At 35.8% G+C, this 27769-nt stretch overlaps 3 protein-coding genes and 1 long non-coding RNA gene across 4 annotated transcripts in view; 1 reads left to right on the top strand and 3 right to left on the bottom strand.

The window, feature by feature from the left end:
- The first annotated feature begins 356 nt into the window (after positions 1–356).
- On the top strand, positions 357–1886 carry LOC137198142 (uncharacterized). The gene is made up of 2 exons (XR_010931589.1): positions 357–1087; positions 1186–1886. It is a non-coding gene; the product is annotated as an uncharacterized lncRNA (long non-coding RNA).
- A 3757-nt stretch (positions 1887–5643) lies between these two features.
- LOC137198604 (major histocompatibility complex class I-related gene protein-like) lies at positions 5644–21773 on the bottom strand. The gene is made up of 6 exons (XM_067612453.1): positions 21634–21773; positions 9106–9372; positions 7618–7896; positions 7212–7514; positions 6091–6189; positions 5644–5699 (listed from the first exon to the last, which is right to left on the bottom strand). The coding sequence occupies exons 1-6, from the start codon at positions 21686–21688 to the stop codon at positions 5644–5646; spliced, it is 1059 nt and encodes a 352-aa protein (XP_067468554.1). The 5' UTR covers positions 21689–21773.
- Positions 14066–20359, bottom strand: LOC137198503 (major histocompatibility complex class I-related gene protein-like). Its single transcript, XM_067612382.1, has 7 exons — positions 20305–20359; positions 17784–18050; positions 16860–17138; positions 16431–16756; positions 14541–14625; positions 14220–14237; positions 14066–14121 (listed from the first exon to the last, which is right to left on the bottom strand). Exons 1-7 carry the CDS (start codon positions 20357–20359, stop codon positions 14066–14068), a joined length of 1086 nt encoding a protein of 361 aa, XP_067468483.1.
- A 4584-nt stretch (positions 21774–26357) lies between the features above and the next one.
- The window catches only part of LOC137198602 (major histocompatibility complex class I-related gene protein-like), an 8183-nt gene continuing 6771 nt past the window's right edge, over positions 26358–27769 (bottom strand). Inside the window, exons 5-7 of the mRNA XM_067612452.1 lie at positions 26741–26825; positions 26487–26504; positions 26358–26379 (exon numbers count right to left, since the gene is read on the bottom strand). Coding sequence (XP_067468553.1) covers positions 26358–26379; positions 26487–26504; positions 26741–26825 — 125 coding nt within the window. The remainder of the gene's footprint in view (positions 26380–26486; positions 26505–26740; positions 26826–27769) is intronic.

Raw genomic sequence — 27769 nt, 5'->3', positions numbered from 1 at the left:
GGTTAACAAACAAAACTACTGTTCTGCTCATTCAAATAAATATTGTTTCTTACTTGTCACCTTATGCACATGACCTTTCGGCTCTCTGGTGTCAACGATGACATCATCACAAAACTGGACAAAGCAGTGATCAGGACCAACTGGGGTAAGACTGGAATCAGATGTTACTCAGAGACATGCACAGACATTTTCATGGACAGGAACTGATCTGCTCATCAGTCTTAATAAACTGAATAAACAGGTGGATGGATGTACTTATGTTCTGACTTGCTTCACTGGTACAGGTCGTGACTTTTTGTCGTTTTTTTTATTCAGCAGAGAAGCCACTTGACCTGACCATCATGAAAAGTGAGAGACTTAAACTGAAATATTTTACAGTATCATTTAATGTTTTAGGTGCTTTGACTTTAGACTTTGAGTTGATGTTTTTATGCAGATTACAAAAGATTCAGTTAATACACCGAAATGTGAAGCAGCCAAGAGTAAATAGTGTAAGGCTCCAAACCATAGTCATGTAACCAAAATATGAGAGAAAAAAGGTAAAAGGGATTATTTATTATCAGAGGGGATTAGATTCAATTGGGGAATTAACTATAACATACTTAAATATATTTGACATATTTGAAAACTTCTGGATAAATGTTCAGTTTCATAAAGCTGTCACTTGTCTCATCCTCTTTTGTGCCAGATGTTAAGGGTTATGCATTTTTGATGATGCTGATCTCATCACTGGACAATTAAGATTGAAGACACATTGTTATTTACAATGTAACTGTTGTTTGTAATTTGTAATGTCAGTATTGTCTTTTAGAATACATTTGAGTCATTTACAATATATTTCAGTTATCTTTGATGTTTTGTATTATTTTAAGAAGATAGCTTTTATTGTGAAACAGCCACTTTTATTTAGAAAGCCAGTTGTGCTGTTCTGACGTAAGTGAGAAGGGAGAAATTAGCAGGTAAAGATGCACATGTGCTCCAGCTAAGATACATGTTAAATATCAACCTATTTAAGTGGTTGTGAAATGTTTAAGGAGCCTTCAGGGACCAAGGATAATTCCCTTATTTGCAGAATGCAGCCAACGAGGTAATTCATGCTTTTAATCTTTATTTTACTTTGATGAGCTGTAAAGGCTTTTATTTTCGCTAACTTTGTCTTTATACTGTGTGTGTATGTGTCTGTAGTTTTCACAGTGGATTTGGAGAGAAAGCTACAAATAAACCAGTTGCAAGAAAGCCACTTGTGTTTGCCTGTGCTTCGAGGGAATTACATACAGTATATGTCTGCAATTTATAGTTGTTTTTATTATATGAATAAGAAGCAAACTTTTCAGTTGTTTACTGTAACATTTACAGTGAGAAACTGTTCATGTAGATTACACTAGAAACACTGTAAAAACCCTGTATATTACTGCAGGTCTAGCTACAGTATCAAACTGTAACTTGTCTACTTGTGTAAAATGTTTCTTTCTGCCATTGAAATGTTTCACTTCTCTTTCTCTCACTCTGTGCTCAATTTTCATTCTTTTGTCTTTCTCACTCAGTGAGCCTGGAAGCCTGGATATCAATTTTCTGCCAATTATAACACAGGACATTTGAACACATTACAAACTGTGTTATCTTGCAATCTGTTTATTTGTGCTTTTATATTTTTGCAGGGGAATTTGTTAGTGTAATACAGCACATGCAATACAGTAAACAGGGTCAAGATACAGTGATCAGGATGTGACACAGACGCACAAACAACCACTTTAGATCCATTTATATTTTTAACCTGAGCACTAATTTCTGTTGAAAGGTTTCACCCGACTGCATTAGTGTTGTTTTGTGTATTTATGTTGTTATATTTTACATGTTGTAAATCCATAAAAACAAACAAAAACTTTTGTTCATTGTACTTCTTGGTCTTTTTATTTTTGTTTTTATCTCAATTTCATCTTCTTCCTTGGTAACAAGTAACCTGCTAAACATGCATCTGTTTTTAATTTACTCTCCTTTTTCCTCATAGATTGAGCAGAAATAGCACACGTTAACATTACAGAGTAATTAAAATGAGAAATCAGAAAGAAATTAGAAAGTGTTTAGATGTCATCCTTCCTCCAGAGTTTTAATGAATGAAATTTAAAATCTTGTTTTGTTAGATAAAGTGAAATAATATTACATAATAGTGCTTAGTGCTTACCATTAATATTGTACTTTCAGGGCTCCACTCTCTAGCCCAGTGGTTCCCAACCTAGCGGTCAGGCACCTCAAAAGGGTCACAAGATAAGATAAGATAAATCTAAGGAGTCGTGAGATGATTAATGGGAGAGGAGAAATGAAAAAATATTCTGATACACAATTTTGTATTTTTTTTTAACTTTTCTGTAATATTTGTTTTTTATGAGTTGTTATACCTCTTTGTGTCTCATTTAAATTAATATATATGAAACCATTTAGGAGGGAAATCAATGTGCTGACAACTAATTCATTTCTGAAAACACAAAAACTACATGCTGCTTTTTTGGGGTCACAAGCCAAAAAGTTTGGGAACTACTGCTCTAACTACTGACCATGAGTAATTATAATTACTTTGCCTGCACAAGATACTACTTTAAAGTTCAACACCTTTAAGTTGGAGCCACGTTTATTTAGTCTGTGAGAATATTCATCTTACTGTAACAACAGTTGACAAACACATGTTTGAAATAATGAGGACTTTATTAAAAAAACACACACATAACACTACAAGTGGAGATGTTCAAAACTGACACTCTTTTTTAACTTTGCAGATAAATTTTGATTATATTGTTCCAGAAGGTTTATGAAATTGTGTTGCATTGCATTGAATAAGATTAATATCAGTGCAGATATTGATCCAGTTTATCAAACTAGTGTATCACTGCCAACTAACAACACACACAAAAACAATATTTTATGAAGATTGTTTTTTATGTAGTTATGCTTTATGTATCACTATTATGGGGTTGTAGTTTTCTGCAGTTCTGCTGTAATCATATGTCTGTCTGTCTCTGTCAGTAAGTTTTTATCTTGATGCCTCTGTTTTTCCACTGAAAAGCCTTCAGTTTGTCTTCAGGTTGTCTGTGTTTGGTGTAGGTTGTCTGGTCGAGACATGTTCTCCATCTCACATTAGGTAATTTTGACATTTCTGTGGTGAATGTCTTTAAGGTTTAAATTTAGGTAATATTTTACCTAAATCCATTTTCACAATTTATGTGTATTTCACATTCTGTAATATGAATGATTTCCCATCTCCACATCAAATAGGTGCCGAGTTACACTTTATATCATTAACCTGACTGTGGGGACTTTAAGAGGAAGTGTTGAAGTCCAAGACTGTCTGAGATGTTTGTTTCTTCTGATAGATGCAACAATTGCATTAAAAGTTTCTAAATGACATGAATGACAGTTTCTGCCATCATCAGCACAACACTGATTTTAGGGAAATAAGACAATATTAATCTATATGTTAGCCTGTCCAGAAATTTTAACTGTGTCCTACTGTTGATGTGTTGTTGTATAGAAAATAATGATTTTTTTTTAAAATTTATCTTATGATAATTTGCAAGTGCTTAAATCTTCAGTAACATATTGGAAAAGTTTAGACCTACAGTCTAAATAACACTTTAACTGTATTGGTCTGATCTTTCATGGAAACAGGCTGTTTGTAAGAATCTTGCTTTAACTGTTGAAAACTAAGTCAAGAAACTCCTTCATAACCAAATCAAAATTTGTGTGTGTTTGTTTTTTTATTGTAGCAGTGTAAACTTTTTCTTTTATCCTCACACATTTTGATAACTGATAAAAAGTAAGCTCATGCTTTCCAGGTATCAGGAACAAGCTTCACTAGAGTGTTTCCCAAAACTTGGGACAAAACCTTTAAGCCTACACATCTGAACATTTGAGGTAAACACAGGTATGATGTAACAGGAACACTTCTTAAGCAGGATTTCAGAAGAATTTTATTTATTAACTGAAGATAAATATAAACACTATTAGAACAAATGAGAACAAAAATGACACTAAAACATGTAGTAGCCCCTCTGGACAAAATGAAGTTCACCAAAAAATCGTGTTTTACATTCACAAGTGAAAAGATGATTGATTCACAATGCATAATTAATTATTAACTTGTAGATGATGTAGAGACAAACTTTATCTAAAGTGAAAACATTTAGCCAAAAACAGATCACATAACTTTAAGAAGAGGTATACTGTCATGTAGACAAATCAATATAAAATAAAGTACATCCATCAGTACCACAGGTAAAACCCTAATTAATCCTCTAACACTAGCAATCCAAGCATTAACAATAATGTTACAATGACATTAACATTTATCATTTGCATGACAAATACAGGACGTGAAGATGGCAAATGTATAAGATACAAATGTATAAGCTCTAAGAAATGTTACTGCTTTAATATGTAAGTTTCAATGAAAGGAGGAGTATCTAAATATTCAAAAATGTATTTATATTGTGTAAAACTGTGGAAACTTTTACAGGTTTATGTTTAAAAATAGTTACAGTTGTTACTTGCTATGGAGGAGCAATGTGTGTTGGAAGACTAAAACATAACTCACAGATATTTATACTTTGGTTAAAGTGGGAGAAGTTGAGATGCAATGTTCAAACTGTAATCACAATGAAACAAAGAGAGAAACAAAAACTGTGTTTTTTCAATCGTGGCCTAGTGCAGAATCTTCATTAGTGATTCTAAAATGCAACTGTCAAACTAATTGTTAGTGAAAGCATGAGTAGTTGAACATTTAAAGTTTTAGGTTTGACTCCAGCGTTAGAAGCAGAGGTTAAAGTGCTGCATGTCTCCCATCATCATCAAAGACAGTACATCACATGACTAACTGATATGAATTTGATATCTGAAGACAAAAGATGCCCCACTGGAGTAACGTTGTGGCTCTTTGGTGTCTGGTAGCTGCTGCAGTGATTCATCTCCACCAAAGGTTTGAGGAAACAGCTGGACAGCAGCATCAGTTCTCTCCAGATGTTGTTACTCCTGCAGTGGAGGATTCACATCAACATTAATGCTTCTATCAGCTCTCAGATAATCTTCACAGATATCATTCTTCACTGCATCCACTGATGACCTGAAACTCATAAATCTGATCTATGAATTCACACTTTAGTTTGATGTATCATGTGACTTTCTGACGGTCCTGTGATGTCACATCTCAATATTCATTAAAACAAGTTTTGTTAATGAACATTTATGTTGCAAAATAGAATAAAATATTGAAGCCACAGCATCTTTATTTGAGTTCACTATTCTCCTCTAAATCTTTACTGGAAAGCTGCAAAGACAGAGTAACAAATAGAAAAGGACCTTGAATTATTAGTGTTCATATTATACAGTAAATATATGTTTGATTTTAGTCCAAAATAATTTTAATCAGTATTACATTAAAACCTCAGTGTCAGCTGTTTCCTGTAACTATACTGGATCACTTGACTGAGAAATTCTGCCAAATCAGCCAAACAGTTTTTTAGCAAAGACAGACTTTTAGTATATTTATGAGAGTTATTATATCAGTATACTGTAGCTAGTTTCAGGAGGACAATAGAGAGATTCTTCATACAGTATCTGCACAGTGTTGATGACATGATGAAATACTCACTGTGATCAGTTAAGAGCTGCATCTCTGACTGAAGATGGATCAGAGGATGACGAGTCTGAAGCTATAAAAGAAAAGCAGTTTAAATTTAAAGTGTTTAATTTAAACTATACACTGCATTTATCTGTACATAGAGAGAGAGAGAGAGAGACAGAGAGAGAGAGAGAGAAAGATAAACTGACAGAATACTCAGAGTTTGCAGGCCTGAATCCTGAAATACAGATGAGAGATTACAATATTTCCAAATGTAAAATGTCAGAATTTATGAAAGCAAACAAATAAAACACTAATAAATGTTTTATAGAAACATTGTATTAATTCCACTGATTTCTTCTTTTATTTTGAAAAGTAAGAGAGTAACTGTTTAGCTGGAGGTTACTGAACATCAGCCAGGTTACACTGTTATTTGTTGTTAAAATGACTTGATGATGAGTAAAAGTATGTTTGTCACTCACCATTATCTGTCCTTCTCCAGATGAAGACTCCAGTGATGCAGACTGCCAGGAGCAGCAGCAGTCCTACAACACCTCCAATAACAGGACCAGCAGGGAACTCTGAGGGAGAAAAAGGAACCAGAACAAAACATTCACAGTGCATCAAGGGTATGCCGATGCATTTTTGGTATTTTCACCTATAATAATGTATGATAATCATACATCATTATTGAAGATCATGTTTCTTATTGTCATCCCTTAAAACACAGGACTTTCCCGTCGTGACACACAGACAGTTTGGGAATCCTGTGAGAGTTTTCTACTGAGGAAACTTATTATTGTCCAGGATGTGCAGAGTTGTAAATATGAGTACAGCAGCTCAATTATACTGCCAAAAGCAGATGATGTCTCTTTCTAGGTGAAATTAATGTTACTGGACATGTTGATGTGATGGTTTAATTTGGCATCACAATAATTCATACAATGACCATCTGCAGGTGAAAACCACCTTAGTGCTTCAGACCTCTGTGTGTCCATCCTATGTCTATGTTGTACCTGTTCCCTGTCTTTGTTGTATTACACCTTTTGTGTTTTTGTTATTGTATTACTAAAGCTTTGTTCTTTATGTTTTTCATCCTGTCATCTTTGAGTTGATCACCCTGTCCTCCCTGAAAGCTCTTGCTCTCTCCTGCATGGTCACATGTTTCCTCAGATCAGCAACAGTTCTAGTTTGTTCTTACTGTTTAATAAATCTTATTTTCACATACAAACAGTAGATTGTCTTGTGAGTAATCCCATGACAGTGCAATAAATAAAATACAAGTAAAGTAAAAATGTGGTCTAGCATTTTGCATGTTGTGTTTCTGTTTTCAGAAATTATGTTTTATGTTTAATTTGGTTAGATTTGTGACAGACCTGTGCTCCTAATCATTTGCTGGCACACCACTAGATTTGAACTGTTTTTTGTTGCATTCACTAAAGTAATTTTTAGTAGGTCATGAGCATAATGTAACAAGTAAGAAACAATATTTATTTGAATGAGCAGAACAGTAGTTTTGTTTGTTAACCCTGTAATTAACTAACCTTCAGCCTCAACCTACGTTTAATAAGAAAACATAGTAAAGTCAGTATTCCAGTCTTACCCCAGTTGGTTCTGATCACTGTTTTGTCCAGTTTGGTGACAATGTCGTTCTTTGCACCAGAGAGATGAAACACACATTCGTACCTCCTCCAGTCTTCAGGTGTGACTGATGAAAGGTTCAGGTCAACACTCATCTGGAAGGATCCATCATGGTTGGGGAGGATCTCTCCGTGTTCCACGTCCTCATAAAGCTCCTCTCCATCTTTCCTCCAGAACATCATGGCTCTGTAAGGGTGGAAACCTGTAGCGTGGCAGCTGACTGGAGAAGAGGGAGTCTTCTGGAGGAGAAACATTGAGGGAAGCTCTGAAGAGATAAATGGTGAGGGGTGTGGGAGGGAGGTTAGAAACAGAAGATGCATTTAAATATTGTTGTGTCCATGAAACTACATCAGGTCATGTGATTCTACCTGTTCTCAGCAGAGAGCTCTTCCCATAGTCCAAATTTTTATTCACTAACTCGAGGCACTGCTGGGTGAGGAAGTAGTTCCACCTTTCATTGAGAGCTCTATCTCTGTCCCACTTGTGTTTGGTGATGACAGCTTGTGGTTTTGGAGCAATCCATGTTAGTGTCTTCAGGTCAAATACTATGAAGTCTTCTCCATCATAACCATACTGAGCAAAACCATTAACCTCTCCAGTCTCATCATCCCATTCACAGCCATGCATCCTCTGGAAGATGTGGACACCTGAGAGAGAGACAGAGTGCAGAGTGAGATCCCACAGAGGGTTACAGGTGGCTGGAGCCTATGTGAGGCTGCATTTTAGAAAATGTCAAGGAACATGTGGAAGAGTCACCTCTTCATTGCAAGACCAACACACAGAAATACACAAACTGACATCAAGGGGTCAAACTTTCCAACCAAAACGTACTTGACCTGCAGTTTTTAAGCATCCAGATCAAACCAAACATGACAAGAAGGGCAACACACACACACACACACACACACACACACACACACACACACACACACACACACACATACACACACACACACGCACACGCACACGCATACACACACAGACACACATACACACACAAGCACTCACACACACACGCATGCACACACAGACACACACATACACACACACACACACACACACATACACATGCACACACACGTACACACACACACGCACACGCACACACACAGACACACATACACACACACGCGCGCGCACACACACACACACACATGCAGGCACGCACGCACGCACACACACACATACACACACACATACACACACACACACATGCACGCACGCACGCACGCACACACACACATACACACACACACACACACACACACACACACACACACACACACAGATACACACACACACGCACACACTCACAGACACACACACATACACGCACACACACACACACACACACACACACACACGCACACACACACACATACGCACACACACACACGCACACACTCACAGACACACACACACACACACACACACACACACACACACGCACACACACACACACACGCACACACTCACAGACACACACACATACACACACACACACACACACACACACACACACACACACACACACACACGCACACGCATACACATACGCACACACACACACATACCATGATTCAAATGTAGAACCCTTTTGCTCAGTTTTTCAGTGAATCCAGCACATAGCTACCAGGGAAACTATATATAATATTAATATTGACGACCCATTTTGAAAGAGTCCTTCACATTACATGGCTGGTAATAGAGGGAGAGATATGAGTGAAGAATATATGCACATTTAGTAAACTGTGTATGTGTTTGGACATGTAAACATGTGTGTTTATAATGCAACTATATCTGTTTGCTATTTGACAAAAAACACAACTTTACATTTTTACAGTATTTTTACTTACCTCCAGTTTGGTTCAGTTGCTGCTTCAAAATGTCAATGTGATCTTTGTATTCATATTGGTCAAATAAACACTGCTGCTTGCACCACTCCAAGTGCTGTGGATCATCTTCAAACATTTTTCGTGACCAGTCCTGTTTGGCTTCTGCTGTCTTACTGATGCTGTCACAGTAAACCACTGGAACTTCATCAACCAACCCAACAACCACATAATCTGGGAAGTTTTTGACTCCAGAGGACATTGTGGTGAAAAACTTCAGCGAGTGTTTCACTGTAAGAGAAAGAAGTTTTAAGGGTTTTTAAGTTCATTTTTTTATAATCATGCATTTATCTATACTTGTGATAATAACATTTAATTACATTCAATATTTTGTCCAGCATGAAACCTCAGACACACAAAGTTAGTGATGAGCTGGTGATGAAAGTAGAACATCTACCAACCTAAGAGCCAGATATTATACTTGGAATGATTGAGACTAAACAAAAGCTAAAAGGAGAGTGAATATTGACCTTCCATTGGCCAGGCAGCCAAAAACACAACTCAAAACATAAATGAATGCTGGATATGTTAATAGGCAATTTTTGTTGGCACATTTGCCATAATGACTAAGACAGCTTTATTAACCTTACTGATCGTCATTTTATATAAGGTTAGTAATAACTACATATACATTCAAGTGGAAATCTGATCAAAATGTTAAATCTTCATATAAATATCTGTACACTGATATGAGATTCCTGAAAGTGGAACAACATATGATGAGCAAAGCATATGAATTACAACTATTTATCAGTGTTTTCTCTAATTTGCCTTATTTTGCTTGAATAATGAAAAATATCTTAATCTGTAGAAATTTTGTTATTTTATTATATTATTTAATTTGATTAATTACATTTAAAAAAATCTGATCTGTGTTTAGTCAGTCTGGTGGAAAAAAACAAAACAACATTGTACAAAACTAATAAAATAATTTCAGAAATGTGACTTTGGTGAATAATGTTCAGTATCAAAAACCTCAAACCAAGAGGGAACAAAAGCCAACTAAATCAGGCCTAGGTCAGTGATGATTACAAGATAAAGATCTCATAATTGCAAAATAGTTTTCTGATGAATTCATATTAACCAGATACTTCCTCTCAATGATGAGGTAAATATCTTCAACATAATATAGCTATTAGTTATACATTTAATCCTACTATAGGAGATGTTACATTATTATGAGAACAAATTATTTGAAGAAAATATCTCTTAATGCATTGTGCCTCCATATCAATCAATATAATTTATTGACTTTAATCAATAATTAATCAGCAGTGAACAGACATGTCAAAATCTGAGGTATGTTAAGCTCTGCAGTAAATGTACAGTTATATTTAAAAGAGGTACTGCAATATGATAAAAATTTGTGAAATTGTGCTTTACTACATGATGCTGGTACATTAAGCTGCAGTTAATAGTCGAAGTGAGAATCATTACACTTAATGAAAGACCAACATCGTCTGAAGCAGAAGGTCATACTCAAGTATCTCCTCTTGTGTCACATAGACTCCACACATGCAGTTATTAAGGTGTTGATACATTTTTTTAGACAGATTTGGAATATCTGTAGTTTTAAAATACACTGAAACGTGGACTAGCCCATGATTTACGCCTTGGCTTATAGTTTTCACATTATTATGTTATAAGTTAATGTTGTATTCCTGTCTTGCAACACTCTTGTAATCTACAGTACAGCACTGGCCATTAGAAGGTGTAAATGTAATGAGAATATTGCCTTGAAATCACAGTTACAGTCACAAAGGTCCTCTTATGAAACATTAAATTCATTGATGTCATTCACTGTGTATTTAAAACAAATCCAGATACAGAATGTAAAGACTCCTTTATTAAAGTAATACTTGAGGTATGTGCTTTGAGGTTTCAACTTAATTCTTGTTCTGTGAATAATTATATTATTATAACATATTATATCATATTAGGCCTAGATTATATTATACTGCAGTACAGAATCTATAATCTGAGTTTACAGCATGAGTAAACATTTGTTACAGTTTTATTTTTTATATTTAAATTCATTTCAATGAATGACACTGTTCAATAAAGTCAAAGGAAATAATCCGACACACAGCCAGATGTTAACAACATACAGAACATCAGTACTGTATAGAAACTGTTATTTCTGCAAAACCCCAAATATATTCAGCTTCAGTGACACCTGAATGGCATTATTGGTTAGATTCATAGATTAATCTAACACGTTTCAGACCTGAATTAATCTCATTAATAGCTGTATTTCATTGGACATCTCAATAGTTTATGTAACAGATATGAGAGAGAAGTAAAAGTAGAGAATACAGTACTAGTCAGAAGTTTGGACACACTTTCTCATTCAAGAGGACGGGAAGACCTCTCACAAGTTTCACTTGTTGAAACCACAAAAAAATGAACTAGCAGTGAATAGACATGTTTAAATCTGAGGTATGTTGATCTCTGCAGTAAATGTGCAGTTTATGAATAGGGTGCATTTATATTTTAAAATATAAATATAACTGCTGAAATAGAAGTTACATAACTATTCAAAAAAGATTATTCAGTTACCTGGAGATGCAACATGGCAAAAGAGAAGCAACAACATGAAATCCTTCATCTTGATTTGATACAGACATTAAAAAACACTGTGATGGAAGAAAGACTGTTAACAGTGTGAACAGTCAAATGAAATGACCAATAGAAATTATAAATAGCTGTGCATCACGTGTTACCAGGAGGAGTAAATTCAATATCTGACTGGCTGATCAGATTCAACAGGAAAATGCAGGAAATGTGTTTTTTTGTTTTGTTATTTACAAGAACTTTAATAGCATGTAGTGACATGAGCAGCTGTTTAAAGTCATATAAGACAATTTATTCAATGAGGCAGTTTAAAGTGTTTTATAACCCGACTGTGGGGGAGGAAGTGGTGATGGTGGAAATGGTCTGGCAGCTGTTTCTCTGTGGTGACCTCACAGCTGAGACATTTCAGAGTTATATTGCTCTCTAGTGGTAAAATAGGGAAATACACACTCAGAGTCACAAGGTTCAGTGTACTCCTTCATTAACAAATGAAAATTTGCGGTATGTGTGTGTATGTTTGCAGTAGTGTAAACTTTTTCTTTTATCTCCACACATTTTGACAACTGATATATTTTTTTAAAGTAAGCTCATGCTTTCCAGGTATCAGGAACAAGCTTCACGAGAGTGTTTCCCAAAATTTTGAACATTTGAGGTAAACACAGGTATGATGTAACAGGAAGACTTCTTAAGCAGGTTTTCAGGAGAATTTTATTTATTAATTGAAGGTAAATATAAATACTATTAGAACAAATAAGAACAAAAATCACACTAAAAATGTTGCAGCTGCTCTAGACAAAATGAAATTCACCAAAAAATCATGTTTTACATTCACCAATAAATAGATGATGGATTAACAATTCATTATTAATCATTATTTTGTAGATGATGTAGAGACAAACTTTAACTGAAGTGAACACATTTAGCCAAAAACAGATCACATGACCTTAGATAAGACGTATACTGTCATGTAGACAAATCAAATTTTCCATTTTTGCGATATGAAATAAAGTGCATCAGTCAGTACCACAGATAAAACCCTCATTAATCCTCTAACACCAATAATCTGATCATTAACAATAATGTTACAATGACATTAACATTTATCATCCGCATGACAAATACAGGACGTGAAGATGGCAAATGTATAAGATACAAATATAAGCTCTAAGAAGTGTTATTGCTTTAATATGTGAGTTTCAATGAAAGGAGGAGTGTCTAAATATTCAAAAATGTATTTATGTTGTGTAAAATTGTGGAAACATTTACAAATTTATATGTAAAAAGAGTTACAGCTGTTACATGGTGTGGAGGAGCAATGTGTGTTGGAAGACTAAAACATAACTCACAGATATTTATACTTTGGTTGAAGTGAGAGAAGTTGGGATGCAGTGTTCAATTGTGGCCTAGTACAGAATCTTCATTAGTGTTTCTGTAATGAAACTGTCAAACTAATTGTTAGTGAAAACATGAGTAGTTGAACATTTAAAGTTTTAGGTTTGACTCCAGCGTTAGAAGCAGAGGTTAAAGTGCTGCATGTCTCCCATCATCATCAAAGACAGTACATCACATGACTAACTGATATGAATTTGATATCTGAAGACAAAAGATGCCCCACTGGAGTAACGTTGTGGCTCTTTGGTGTCTGGTAGCTGCTGCAGTGATTCATCTCCACCAAAGGTTTGAGGAAACAGCTGGACAGCAGCATCAGTTCTCTCCAGATGTTGTTACTCCTGCAGTGGAGGATTCACATCAACATTAATGCTTCTATCAGCTCTCAGATAATCTTCACAGATATCATTCTTCACAGCATCCACCGACGACCTGAAACTCATAAATCTGATCTTAGTTTGATGTATCATGTGACTTTCTGACGGGTCCTGTGATGTCACATCTCAATATTCATTAAAACAAGTTTTGTTAATGAACATTTATGGTGCAAAATAGAATAAAATATTGAAGCCACAGCATCTTTATTTGAGTTCACTATTCTCTAAATCTTTACTGGAAAGCTGCAAAGACAGAGTAACAAATAGAAAAGGACCTGGAATTATTAGTGGTCATATTATACAGTATTTGATTTAATATTGTGTGCGATTTTGGTCCAGAATGTAAAATGTTTAATCATTATTACAATAAAACCTCAGTGTCAGCTGTTTCCTGTAACTATACTGGATCACTTGACTGAAATTCCGCCAAATCAGCCAAACAGTTTTTTAACAAAGACAGACTTTCAGTATATTTATGAGAGTATTATATCAGTATACTGTAGCTAGTTTCAGGAGGAGCAACAGAGAGATTCTTCATACAGTATCTGCACAGTGTTGATGACATGATGAAATACTCACTGTGATCAGTTAAGAGCCGCATCTTTGACTGAAGATGGATCAGAGGATGACGAGTCTGAAGCTATAAAAGAAAAACAAAGTGTTTAATTTAAACTATAAACTGCATCTGTACATAGAGAGAGAGAGAGAGAGAGAGAGATAAACTGACATAATACTCACAGTTTGTAGGCCTGAATCCTGAAATACAGATGAGAGATTACAATATTTCAAAATTAACATGTTAGAATTTATGAAAGCAAACAAAGAAAACAGTAACACATGTTTTATAGAAACACTGTATTAATTTCACTGATTTCTGCTTTTATTGTAAAAGATGAGAGTAACTCTTCAGTTGGAGATCACGTTACTGAACATCAGCCAGGTTACACTGTTATTTGTTTTAGTCATTCAGAATAAATATTAGTGAAATGTTGCTGAAATATGCTAAAACAATGGAGTTAATATGGCTTGATGATGAGTAAAAGTATTGTTGTCCCTCACCATTATCTCTCCTCCTCCAGATGAAGACTCCAGTGATGCAGACTGCCAGGAGCAGCAGCAGTCCTACAACACCTCCAATAACAGGACCAGCAGGGAACTCTGAGGGAGAAACTGGAACCAGAACAAAACATTCACAGTGCATCAAGTGCATGCCAATGCATTTTTGGTATTTTCACCTATAATGATGTATGATAATCATACAACAGTATTTACAACCACTTTTGTTACTTTCATCCCCCCAAAACACAGGACTTTCTCTCCAAGGGCTTTTTTCCTGTGAGTGTTTTCCGCTGAAGAAACTCATTATTGTCCAGGATGTGCAGAGTTGAAAATATAAGTACAGTAGTTCAACTACACTGCCAAGAGAAGGTGATGTCTCTTTTTAAAGGTTCTATATATAGAATTGGGAAGCAATTTACATATCTTAATGTTTTTTTATTGCCAGTGAGTGAACAGGTAGTAATGTAATGTAAAAATAGAGTCCTTCCCTGACTTTCTCAGTTGCCTGTGGACTGATTTCTATGTGAAGGCCCTGGACTGGATTTTCCGCGTAAATCCAACAAAAGTGACGTTTCTGTGTGCTCCCAAGTGCCTTACCTGCTAACATCAACAAATGACACAACAACACAAAAAAAACTGTGCTATCTGACTAGAAACACCCTGCAGATATTAGCTCTCAAGCTAATAAGACAGCTAGCTGCCGCTGTCAACCACTACACATTTCACAACAAAACACACCTGCAATGACGCCCACTGCTGAGCACACACAGCTAAAACATTATTTCCTCAAAAAAGGAGCAGAAAACAAGCTCCAGAGCGATAGCAGAACATTGCTCACCACTTTTGATTTTCTTGTTGGTAGTCCAAAAGGTCATAATAGGCACACATTTCACAAAAAAAAACTGCAGCGTGCTCTCTCACATGGTCACACATTTCCTTAGATGAGCAACAATTCTAGTTTGTTCTTGCTTCGTGTAAGAGCCATTGTTTTATTGCTGTAAATGTTGTGTCAAATCAGTTGTGTTTATTTTTGCTATTAATTGCTGATAGTTTTATACTGTGGGTGTATTACTAGCTCATTATTTGTAAAGTGTGACTTCTAGCGTTATAGTAACAGTATTATCTTGTGAGAACAAGATAATACCTTCTATGCACCAGATAATAAGTTATTATCTTGTGCGCACAAGATACAGACAGGTGACAAACTGGTCCAGGTCTGAATGCTTGACCCCTACAGTGAGGGGATCTGGTGGCTCTGTTATGCTGTAGGGGACATTTTGCTGGCATGGTTTGGGTCCACTTGTCCCCTTAGAGAGAAGGGTCACTGCAAATCAATACAAAGCTGTTCTGAGTGATTGCCTTTATCCTATAATGATACATTTCTATCCTGATGGGAGGAGTCTCTTCCAGGATGACAATAGGGCATGAGGGGTCACTGGTTTGATAAGTATGAAAATGATGTGAATCATATGCTATGGCCTTCACAGTCACCAGAGCTCAACCCAACTGAAAACCTATGGGAGACTTTGGACTGACATGTAAGACAGCGCTCTCCACCACCATCATCAGAACACCAAATGAGAAAATATCTTTTTTAAATAATGGTGTTCTTCAGCCTTTGCATTGATTCCACAGTCTCTGAACTCTACTGGAGGGATGAACATCCTGGTTTTGTAACAAGTAAGAAACTACATTTATTTCAGTGAGCAGAACAGCAGTTTTGTTTGTTAACCCTGGACTAACCCACAGCTCCAGAATGCTCAGGACTGATAGCCTTTTTTCAAACTTATTCAAATTGTATAATCAGAAGCCAGAGTTACCACCACATTTACAGCAAATGACATGTATATATTTTATTGGGCAACAGATGTTTTTAGGGAATAACCATTGCAAAGTCAGTATTCCAGTCTTACCACAGTTGGTTCTGATCACTGTTTTATCCAGTTTGGTGACGATGTCGTCCTTCACACCAGAGAGATGAAACACACATTCGTACCTCCTCCAGTCTTCAGGTGTGACTGATGAAAGGTTCAGGTCAACACTCATCTGGAAGGATCCATCATGGTTGAGGAGGATCTCTCCATGTTCCACGTCCTCATGAAGCTCCTCTCCATCTTTCCTCCAGAACATCATGGCTCTGTGAGGGTAGAAACCTGTAGCGTGGCAGCTGACTGGAGAGGAGGGAGTCTTCTGGAGGAGAGACACTGAGGGAAACTCTGAAGAGATAAATGGTGAGGGGTGTGGGAGGGAGGTTAGAAACAGAAGATGCATTTAAATATTGTTGTGTCCATGAAACTACATCAGGTCATGTGATTCTACCTGTTCTCAGCAGAGAGCTCTTCCCAAGAGCCAAATATCTCTTCAGTAACTCAGGGCAACGCTGGGTGAGGAAGTGCTTCCACATTTCATTGTTGGGTCTATCTCTGTCCCGCTGGTGTTTGGTGATGACAGCTTGTGGTTTTGGAGCGATCCATGTTAGTGTCTTCAGGTCAAATGCTATGAAGTCTTCTCCATCATAACCAAACTGAACAAACCCATTAACCTCTCCAGTCTCATCATCCCATTCACAGCCGTTCATCCTCTGGAAAATGTGGACAGCTGAGAGAGAAACAAAGTGCAAAGTGAGATCCCACAGAGGGTTACAGGTGGCTGGAGCCTATGTGAGGCTGCATTTTAGAAAATGTCGAGGAACATGTGGAAGGGTCACCTCTTCATTGCAAGACCAACACACAGAAATACACAAACTGACATCAAGGGGTCAAACTTTCCAACCAAAACGTACTTGACCTGCAGTTTTTAAGCATCCAGATCAAACCAAACATGACAAGAAGGGCAACACACACACACACACACACACGCGCGCACACACACACACACACACACACACACACACACACACACACACACACAGACACACACACACACAGACACACACACACACACACACGCACACACACCAAGGCCAATTCAAATGTAGAACCCTTTTGCTCAGTTTTTCATTGAATTCAGCACATAGCTACCAGGGAAGCTATATATAATATTAATATTGACGACCGATTTTGAAAGAGTCCTTCACATTACATGGCTGGTAATAGAGGGAGAGATGTGAGTGAAGAATATATGCACATTTAGTAAACTGTATATGTGTTTGAACATGTAAACATGTGTGTTTATAATGGAACTATATCTGTTTGGTATTTAATAAAAAACACAACTTTACATTTTGACAGTATTTTTACTTACCTTCAGTTTGGTTCAGTTGCTGCTTCAAAATGTAAATTTGAGCTTTGTGGTTGTACTGGTTTAGCAAACACCGCTGAGTGTACCACTCCAAGTGCTGTGGATCATCTTCAATCATTTTTTTTGACCAGTCCTGTTTGGGTTCTGCTGTGTTACTGATGCTGTCACAGTAACCCAATGGAACTTCATCAACCAACCCAACAACCACAAAATCTGGGAAGTTTTTGACTTCAGAGGACGTTGTGAAGAAAAACTTCAGCGAGTGTTTCACTGTAAGAGAAAGAGGTTTGAAGGGTTTTGAAATTGACTTTTCATAAACATGCATTCATCCATATTTATGATAATTACATTTAATTACATTCAATATTTTACCCAGCATGAAACCTCAGACACATAAAGTTAGTGATGAGCTGGTGATGAAAGTAGAACATCTACCAACCTAAGAGCCAGATATTATACTTGGAATGATTGAGACTAAACAAAAGCTAAAAGGAGAGTGAATATTGACCTTCCATTGGCCAGGATTTGCTGGATATGTTAATAGGCCATTTTTGTTGGTACATTTGCCATAATGACTAAGACAGCTTTATTAACCTTACTGATCATCATTTTATATAAGGTTAGTAATAACTACATATACATTCAAGTGTAAATCTAATCAAAATGTTAAATCTTCATATAAATATCTGTACACTGATATGAGATTCCTGAAAGTGGAACAACATATGGTGAGCAAAGCATATAAATTACAATTATTTATCAGTGTTTTCTCTAATTTGCCTTATTTTGCTTGAATAATGAAAAATATCTTAATCTGTAGAAATTTTGTTATTTTATTATATTATTTAATTTGATTAATTACATTTTTAAAAAAATCTGATCTGTATTTAGTCGGTCTGGTGGAAAAAAAACAAAACATTGTACAAATCTGATGAAATAATTTCAGAAATGTGACTTTGGTGAATAATGTTCAATAACATCAGTATCAAAAACCTCAAACCAAGAGGGAACAAAAGCAAACTAAATCAGGCCTAGGTCAGTGATGATTACAAGATAAAGAACTCATAATTACAAAATAGTTTTCTGATGAATTCATATTAACCAGACACTTCCTCTAAATGATGAAAATGTACAGTTATATTTAAAAGAGATACTGCAATATGATAAAAATTGGTGAAATTGTGCTTTACTACATGATGCTGGTGCATTAAGCTGCAGTTAATAGTCTAAGTGAGAATCATTACACTTAATGAAAGACCAACATCGTCTGAAGCAGAAGGTCATACTCAAGTATCTCCTCTTGTGTCACATAGACTCCACACATGCAGTTATTAAAGTGTTAATACATTTTTGTTGCAGACAGTTTTGGAATATCTGTCATTTTAAAATACACTGAGACATAGTGTAGCCCATGATTTCTGCCTTGGCTTATAGTTTTCACATTATTATGTTATAAATTGATGTTGTATTCCTGTCTTGCAACACCTGAGTCGGTCTCACAGGTAATCTACAGTACAGCACTGGCCCTCAGAAGGTGTAAATGTAATAAGAATATTGCCTTGAAATCACAGTTACAACTCATAAAGGTCTTCATGTGAAACATTAAATCATTTGTAGAAAATCCTCCTTCCTGCCCAGTCCTAGGTGGGCAGGACTTAGTCTCAACCTAATGGGCCACACCTGAACTGATAAGAAGCCTGGCTCAGTCTCTCCCTCTGTCTGCTGCAGCATGCTGACCTCTGTGTGATATTAGCTACCTTCTCCAGTTGACTATGCACCAGATATGTTATTTAAGTAAGTTAAGGAAGTGTATTGTAGTTATTGCTGTTTCTTTGTTCAATAACTTAACAAGTGCTTTGATTTGATTAAGATTTATTACAGTACCTTTGTTTACTGATTATTGTTTTCATTTGCCTTTAGCCTTTAAATCATCTGTGAAAGTCAACTATTTAAGTGGAAATCCTGTGAACAAGACAATAAACTGCTGAATGGCTCTCATCTCTGGTTCTCATACTTTAACTGGTGGGCCAGTTCAGAGGCTCTTTAAATAACTCAGCTACCACAAAGTCAAGTTTCCACAACATTGGTGTCATTCACTGTGTATTTGAAACAAATTCAGATACAAAATGTAAAGACTCCTTTATTAAAGTAATACTTGAGGTCTGTGCTTTGAGATTTCAACTTATTTCTTGTTCTGTGAATATTATATTATATTATTATGACATATATTAGGCCTAGATTATATTACATTATACTGAATTATATTATTCATAATCTGAGTTTACCATATGAGTACACATTTAAAACAACAACAGTTTTATGTTTTATACTTAGGTTCATTTCAATAAATGACACTATTTGATAAAGTCAAAAGAAACATAACCGACACACAACCAGATGTTAACAACATACAGAAACAGCCTGTTCTCACTCCCAACTCGTCACATATCGACGCTTGGTCAGGACCCCGTGCCGTCACTTTTTAACGCACTGGGTATCCCTTTAGCATCATTTATCAACGTACAGGGTTGTCCGATAGACTTCTGTTGAACTCCCACAACATCTGAAATAGACGCCATGAGACCGATGACGTCTATATTAGGTGACAAAATTCAGCCTGGTCGCCAGAATAAAACATTGGTTTTTGCAAACCACAAATACGTTGAATATCTACATTTCAACACCTGTACTACGGAGCATATTAACATTTCAACAATACTTATCATATCAACATTTTTGAAGTGACGTACTTCACATGACATCTATATAAGCTGACTTTCTTCTTAGGAGTAGGAGGGTTTGGTGGATGGCTTTAAACTTTGTTGGCAGAAAGTTGGAAAGCAGCAGAGACATGGTTCGAGACCACCTTGCCATTTTTATTTTATTTTTTATTTTAACCCAAACCATGATCTTTCCCTAACCCTAACCAATTGGTTTTTGTGCCTAAACTTAACCAGACCTTAACCACCATGTTGTCACACCATAAAATATAATTATTTTTTAACGGTGACTGCCGTGTTACTGCGCATTGACAAATTATGCTAAGCGGTACCCAGTGCATTAAAAAGTGACGCCACGGGATCCAGCTTCGATATGTGACGAGTTGGCAGTGAGAACGTGTTGACAGAACACCAGTACTGTACAGAAACTGTTATTTCAGCAAAATCCTGGATATATTCAGTGTCAGTGACACCTGAACGACATTATTGATAACATTCATAAATTAATCTAACATGTTGAAGACCTGAATTCATTTCTTTAGTAGCTGCATTTCAACTGACATCTCAACAGTTTATGTGATAGATACTAGAGAGAAATAAAAAAAGCAAATTACACTACCAGTTAGAATGGGAAGGTGTGTCCAAATTTTGGACTGATACTGTAAATGAAAGTTGATTTGTGTTCAACAGAACTATGTGCACACCTCTATTTACTAAATTTTGGTGTTTGCGCTCTCTGCAATTTTTATTATGGACCAATCTCTGTGTTATAAAAGCTTGAAACATTGGAAACCACTCGGCTCGCTGTAAAATCTAACTTTACTGCCTGTAATAGACCCATGACAGGTATGCGTCTTGTTATACCCCCGCGGTGATTACGCGCCGGTCTATAAAGGATTTGTAAATAATTTATTTACCATTGCTAAAGCCATTGATTAAACCCTTTACAAAGGACGACTTAGCAAAAATGGTACAGGTAAAGCTTGATGTAAATGGCGTAAAAGTGCCCAATTTGAAAGTGAAAGTGAACTGTATCACTCTAGGCCTTCTACACTCTCATTTAAAACCAAACAAGTAATTTTCGACAACTAAATGTTAAAAAAAACAACAACACATTTTAAAGTTAATCTTACCTGAAAGTGTGACAGGAAAGAAGATGAGCAGAAAAACAAGCTCCATCGTCTTCATGGCATGACTTTTTGGGGAGTCGAGTGACCGCTGCAGTGGACAAACCAGTCGCCGTTTTAATTTTGTTGTTCCTCTTCGTGTGTTGTGTGGGAAGGTGGGACCAAAGTACACCAGTAACATATTGCACCTGATGCGTGAAGATGTCCAGCCCACTGACTATCACTAATCTATACAGACACACATTTTACCCTTGGAGCAAATGTAATAATTATACATATTTGACAGCTGAAAGTACAAAAAAAAGATCTACAAGTTTACTGATTCACAATAGTGTGCATTCGGTGATTCAGTGGTGCGATTTTTACAGCTGTCTGGATTTATAATGGACAACTATTTTGAATTGCCTGAGTCAGAACATCAGTTATTTTACTTCGATTAGTACGACCCGAGAGGGCCCATGCGTATCGCTACACAGGCATATACTATAGGCTACTGCACATATCTCGGTTTGAATTATCCTGGTGAATTATCCTGGTATGACCTTTGCATACAACAAGAGTAACCTAGTTAATCATGATTCACACAGCGGTGAGTGCTGAACTGCAATTGGACCTGAACTTACATGGCACTTAACTCGCTTTGATCTCTCCTGAATAGATCCTTACTTGTGATTTATTAACTCTCATGTGTACGTCTCTTTGGATAAAAGTGCCTGCCAAATGAAACTGTAACATCGTAACATTGATCGAATGTTCAGTGTCTAAAATGTCAGAAAATAGTTTTTTAAAAAATGCAGATCATATTACATATTCAGATTAATTGTTTTGTCTGACCAACAGTCAAAGACCTAAAGATGTTGAGTTTACTGTCACTGGAAACTGTGGAATTGCAAATATTCACATTTCAGACGCTGGTACAAGAGAATTATAATTTATTTAGTTAAAAAATTACTTAAATGTTCAATCAATTATCAAAATTGTTGCCAATTAACGTTATGTCAATCAACTAATCAATAATCATCTAATCATTTCAGCTGTAGAGTTATGCCATATATAGTGGGGGACAACAGGGGCCCAACAACAAACCTTTGCCTCAGGGCCCAATAGCAGGTCAATCCTCCAAGTGGAGATGTTCAAAACTGACACTCTTTTTAAACCTTTTAGACAAACTGTAATCATATTGTTCCAGAGGGTTTATACAATTGTGTTGCACCGCACTAAGATAAATATCACTACTGAAAAAGCAACTTTTTCAAGGTCACAAATACCAACCAAAAAAAGACTTTTTGACTCATTTTTATGATGTTAATTTATTGTGTATCTGTTTTGGGTTAGTAGTTCTCTGATTTTTAGCCCTCAGTGAGTCTGTGTTTGGTGTAGGTTGTTTAGTTGAGACTACTGATATTTTTGTGGTAAATGTCTTTAGTGTTGCAATTTACTTAATTAATTTTTTTCCCTAAAAGTAATATTTCCCTACATGAATTTGCAAATTTTATGTGTATCACATTCTGTAATATGAATGCACCAAATAGGTGCTGATTTTAATAGTTTGGATACACATTTTATATAATAAATAATATTAAATAATACATTTAATTTGTACTGCACTTTTCATTCAGAGTGAAATTCAAAGTGCTACAGTATCACTAACACAAAAGATATAATCATTAACCCGACTGTGGAGGAGGAAGTGCTAAAGTCCAAGACTAATATTTGTTTACTTTGATAGATGCAACAACTTCATTAATCATTAAACGTTTTTTAATGACAGTTTCTACTGTCAACAGCACAGCACTGACATTAGGGATATAAGACAATATAAATCAAAAACAAAAAAACAATGTAGGTTTATGGTCGAGACATGTTGTCTGTCTCACATTAGGTAATTTTGATATTTTTGTAGTGAATGTCTTTAGCTTTCCAGTTTATTTAGGTACAATTTTACCTGAATCTATTTGCACATTTTACGTGTTTTTCACATTCTGTAATATGAATGATTTCCCATCTCCATTTGCCATCAAATAGGTGCTGATTTTAAGGGTTTATATATACTTTATATCATTAACCTGACTGTGGGGACTTCAAAATGTGATGTGGTGAAGAAGACTGAGTGAGATGTTTGTTTCCTCTTATAGATGCAACAATTGTGTTAAAGGTTTCTGAATGACAGATTCTGCTGTCATCAACACAACACTGACATTAAGGAAATAAAACAGTGTAAATTTATCTGTTAAGAATTTTACTACCAACCTCCTTTCTGACATCTAAACATCATGACCATCACTTACAGTACAGAGGTCTATGCAGGTGACCATTTCCAAAAGTACTTTGCTGTATATCTGTTGCTAAGTTTTGCATTTATTTGATGATAATTTGCAAGTGTTTAAATCTTCAGTAACACGGTTGAAAAGTTAGTTTAAATTTAATTTTCACTTTAACTGTATTGGTCTGATCTTTCATGGAAATGGGCTGTTTGTAAGAATCTTGCTTTAAATGTAGAAAACTTTAAGTCAGGAAACCCTTTGTTATGTTGGAGGTGTGGAAATGCTCTGGCAGCTGTTTCTATGTGGTGACCTCACAGCTGAGACATTTCAGAGTTATATTGCTCTCTATTGGTAAAATAGGGAAATACACACTCTGAGTCACAAGGTTCAGTGTACTCCTCTGTAGTAGTGTAAACTTTTTCTTTTATCCTCACACATTTTGGCAACTGATAACATTTTAAAAAGTAAGCTCATGCTTTCTAGATGTCAGGGACAAGCTTCACTAGAGTGTTTCCCAAAACTTGGAAGAAAACCTTTAAGCCTACACATCTGAACATTTGAGGTTTACACAGGTATGATGTAACAGGAAGACCTCTTAAGCAGGTTTTCAGGAAAATTGTAATTATTAATCAAATAAATTGAACAAGAATGACACTAGAAAATGTAGCAGCCTCACTAGACAAAATGAAGTTCATCAAATAAAAAAAGAAGATAAGTGAAAAAATATTTTTTTCTAATTCTCATTTGACCTCATGTACAGACAGGAGATAATTTCTACACCTAATGTATGTGACACATATAAGAGCTGTGACATCCAAAAAATCACGTTTTACATTCACCAGTGAAAAGATGATTGATTAACAATTCATAATTGATTATTAACTTGTAGATGTGGAGACAAACTTTATCTGAGGTGAAAACATTTAGCCAAAAACAGATCACATAACCTTAGAGAAGACGTATACTGTCACGTAGACAAATCAATTTTGCCAGTTTGGCAATATGAAATAAAGTACATCTATCAGTACCACAGATAAAACCCTCATTACTCCTCTAACACCAATAATATGAGCATTAACAATAATGTTATAATGACATTAACATTTATCATCCGCATGACAAATACAGGACGTGAAGATGGCAAATGTATAAGATACAAATGTTTAAGCTCCAAGAAGTGTTATTGCTTTAATATGTGATTTTCATCACATATGGAGGAGTATCTAAATAATCAAAAATATATTTATATTGTTTAAAATCGTGGAAACGTTTACAAATTGATGTTTAAAAAGAGTTACAGCTGTTACTTGGAGTGGAGGAGCAATGTGTGTTGGAAGACTAAAACATAACTAAGATATTTATACTTTGGTTAAAGTGAGAGATGTTGAGATGCAGTGTTCAAACTGTAATCACAATGAAACAAAAGAAACAAAAACTGTGTTTTTTCAATTGTGGCCTAGTGCAGAATCTTCATTAGTGTTTCTAAAATGCAAACTGTCAAACTAATTATTAGTGAAAGCATGAGTAGTTGAACATTTAAAGTTTTAGGTTTGACTCCAGCGTTAGAAGCAGAGGTTAAAGTGCTGCATGTCTCCCATCATCATCAAAGACAGTACATCACATGACTAACTGATATGAATTTGATATCTGAAGACAAAAGATGCCCCACTGGAGTAACGTTGTGGCTCTTTGGTGTCTGGTAGCTGCTGCAGTGATTCATCTCCACCAAAGGTTTGAGGAAACAGCTGGACAGCAGCATCAGTTCTCTCCAGATGTTGTTACTCCTGCAGTGGAGGATTCACATCAACATTAATGCTTCTATCAGCTCTCAGATAATCTTCACAGATATCATTCTTCACTGCATCCACTGATGACCTAAAACTCATAAATCTGATCTATGAATTCACACTTTAGTTTGATGTATCCTGTGACTCTCTGACGGGTCCTGTGATGTCACATCTCAATATTCATTAAAACAAGTTTTGTTAATAAACATTTATGATGCAAAATAGAATAAAATATTGAAGCCACAGCATCTTTATTTGAGTTCACTATTCTCCTCTAAATCTTTACTGGAAAGCTGCAAAGACAGAGTAACAAATAGAAAAGGACCTGGAATTATTAGTGGTCATATTATACAGTATTTGATTTAATATTATATGCAATATGTTTTATTTTGGTCCAGAATGTAAAACGTTTAATCATTATTACAATAAAACCTCAGTGTCAGCTGTTTCCTGTAACTATACTGGATCACTTGACTGACAAATACTGTCAAATCAGACAAACAGTTTTTTAACAAAGACAGAATTTCAGTATATTTATGAGAGTATTATATCAGTATACTGTAGCTAGTTTCAGGAGGAGCAACAGAGAGATTCTTCATACAGTATCTGCACAGTGTTGATGACATGATGAAATACTCACTGTGATCAGTTAAGAGCTGCATCTCTGACTGAAGATGGATCAGAGGATGATGGGTCTGAAGCTATAAAAGAAAAACAAGGTGTCAGTAGTTCAATTTAAACTGTTAAATGTATTTATTTGTATATAGAGAGACAGGGGGAAAGACAGATTAATTGACATAATACTCACAGTTTGCAGGACTGAATCCTGAAATACAGATGAGAGATTACAATATTTCAAAATGTAAAATGTCAGAATTTATGAAAGCAAACAAAGAAAACACTAATAAATGTTTTATAGAAACACTGTATTAATTTCACTGATTTCTTCTTTTATTTTGAAAGATAAGAGAGTAACTCTTTAGCTGGAGGTCACGTTACTGAACATCAGCCAGGTTACACTGTTATTTGTTGTTAAAATGACTTGATGATGAGTAAAAGTACGGTTGTCTCTCACCATTATTTTTCCTCCTCCAGATGAAGACTCCAGTGATGCAGACTGCCAGGAGCAGCAGCAGTCCTACAACACCTCCAATAACAGGACCAGCAGGGAACTCTGAGGGAGAAACTGGAACCAGAACAAAACATTCACAGTGCATCAAGGGCATGCCAATGCATTTTTGGTATTTTCACCTATAATAATGTATGATAATCATACAACATTATTGATGATCACGTTTCTTATTTTCATCCCCTTAAAACACAGGACTTTCCCGTCGTGACACACAGACAGTTTGGGAATCCTGTGAGAGTTTTCTGCTGAGGAAACTTATTATTGTCCAGGATGTGCAGAGTTGTTAATATGAGTACAGCAGCTCAATTATACTGCCAAAAGCAGATGATGTCTCTTTCTAGGTGAAATTAATGTTACTGGACATGTTGATGTGATGGTTTAATTTGGCATCATAATAATTTATACAATGATCATCTGCAGGTGAAAACCACCTTAGTGCTTCAGACCTCTGTGTGTCCATCCTGTGTCTATGTTGTACCTGTTCCCTGTCTTTGTTGTATTACACCTTTTGTGTCTTTGTTATTGTAATACTAAAGCTTTGTTCTTTATGTTTTTCATCCTGTCATCTTTGAGTTGATCACCCTGTCCTCCCTGAAAGCTCTTGCTCTCTCCTGCATGGTCACATGTTTCCTCAGATCAGCAACAGTTCTAATTTGTTCTTACTGTTTAATAAATCTTATTTTCACATACAAACAGTAGATTGTCTTGTGAGTAATCCCATGACAGTGCAATAAATAAAATACAAGTAAAGTAAAAATGTGGTCTAGCATTTTGCATGTTGTGTTTCTTTTTTCTGAAATTATGTTTTATGTTTAATTTGGTTAGATTTGTGACAGACCTGTGCTCCTAATCATTTGCTGGCACACCACTAGATTTGAACTGTTTTTTGTTGCATTCACTAAAGTAATTTTTAGTAGGTCATGTGCATAATGTAACAAGTAAGAAACAATATTTATTTG

This window comes from Thunnus thynnus, chromosome 15 (genome assembly GCF_963924715.1).
Source record: "Thunnus thynnus chromosome 15, fThuThy2.1, whole genome shotgun sequence".
NCBI lineage: Eukaryota > Metazoa > Chordata > Actinopteri > Scombriformes > Scombridae > Thunnus > Thunnus thynnus.
The sequence above is the reverse complement of the archived record's forward strand: the minus strand, read 5'-3'. Positions and strand labels throughout refer to the sequence as shown.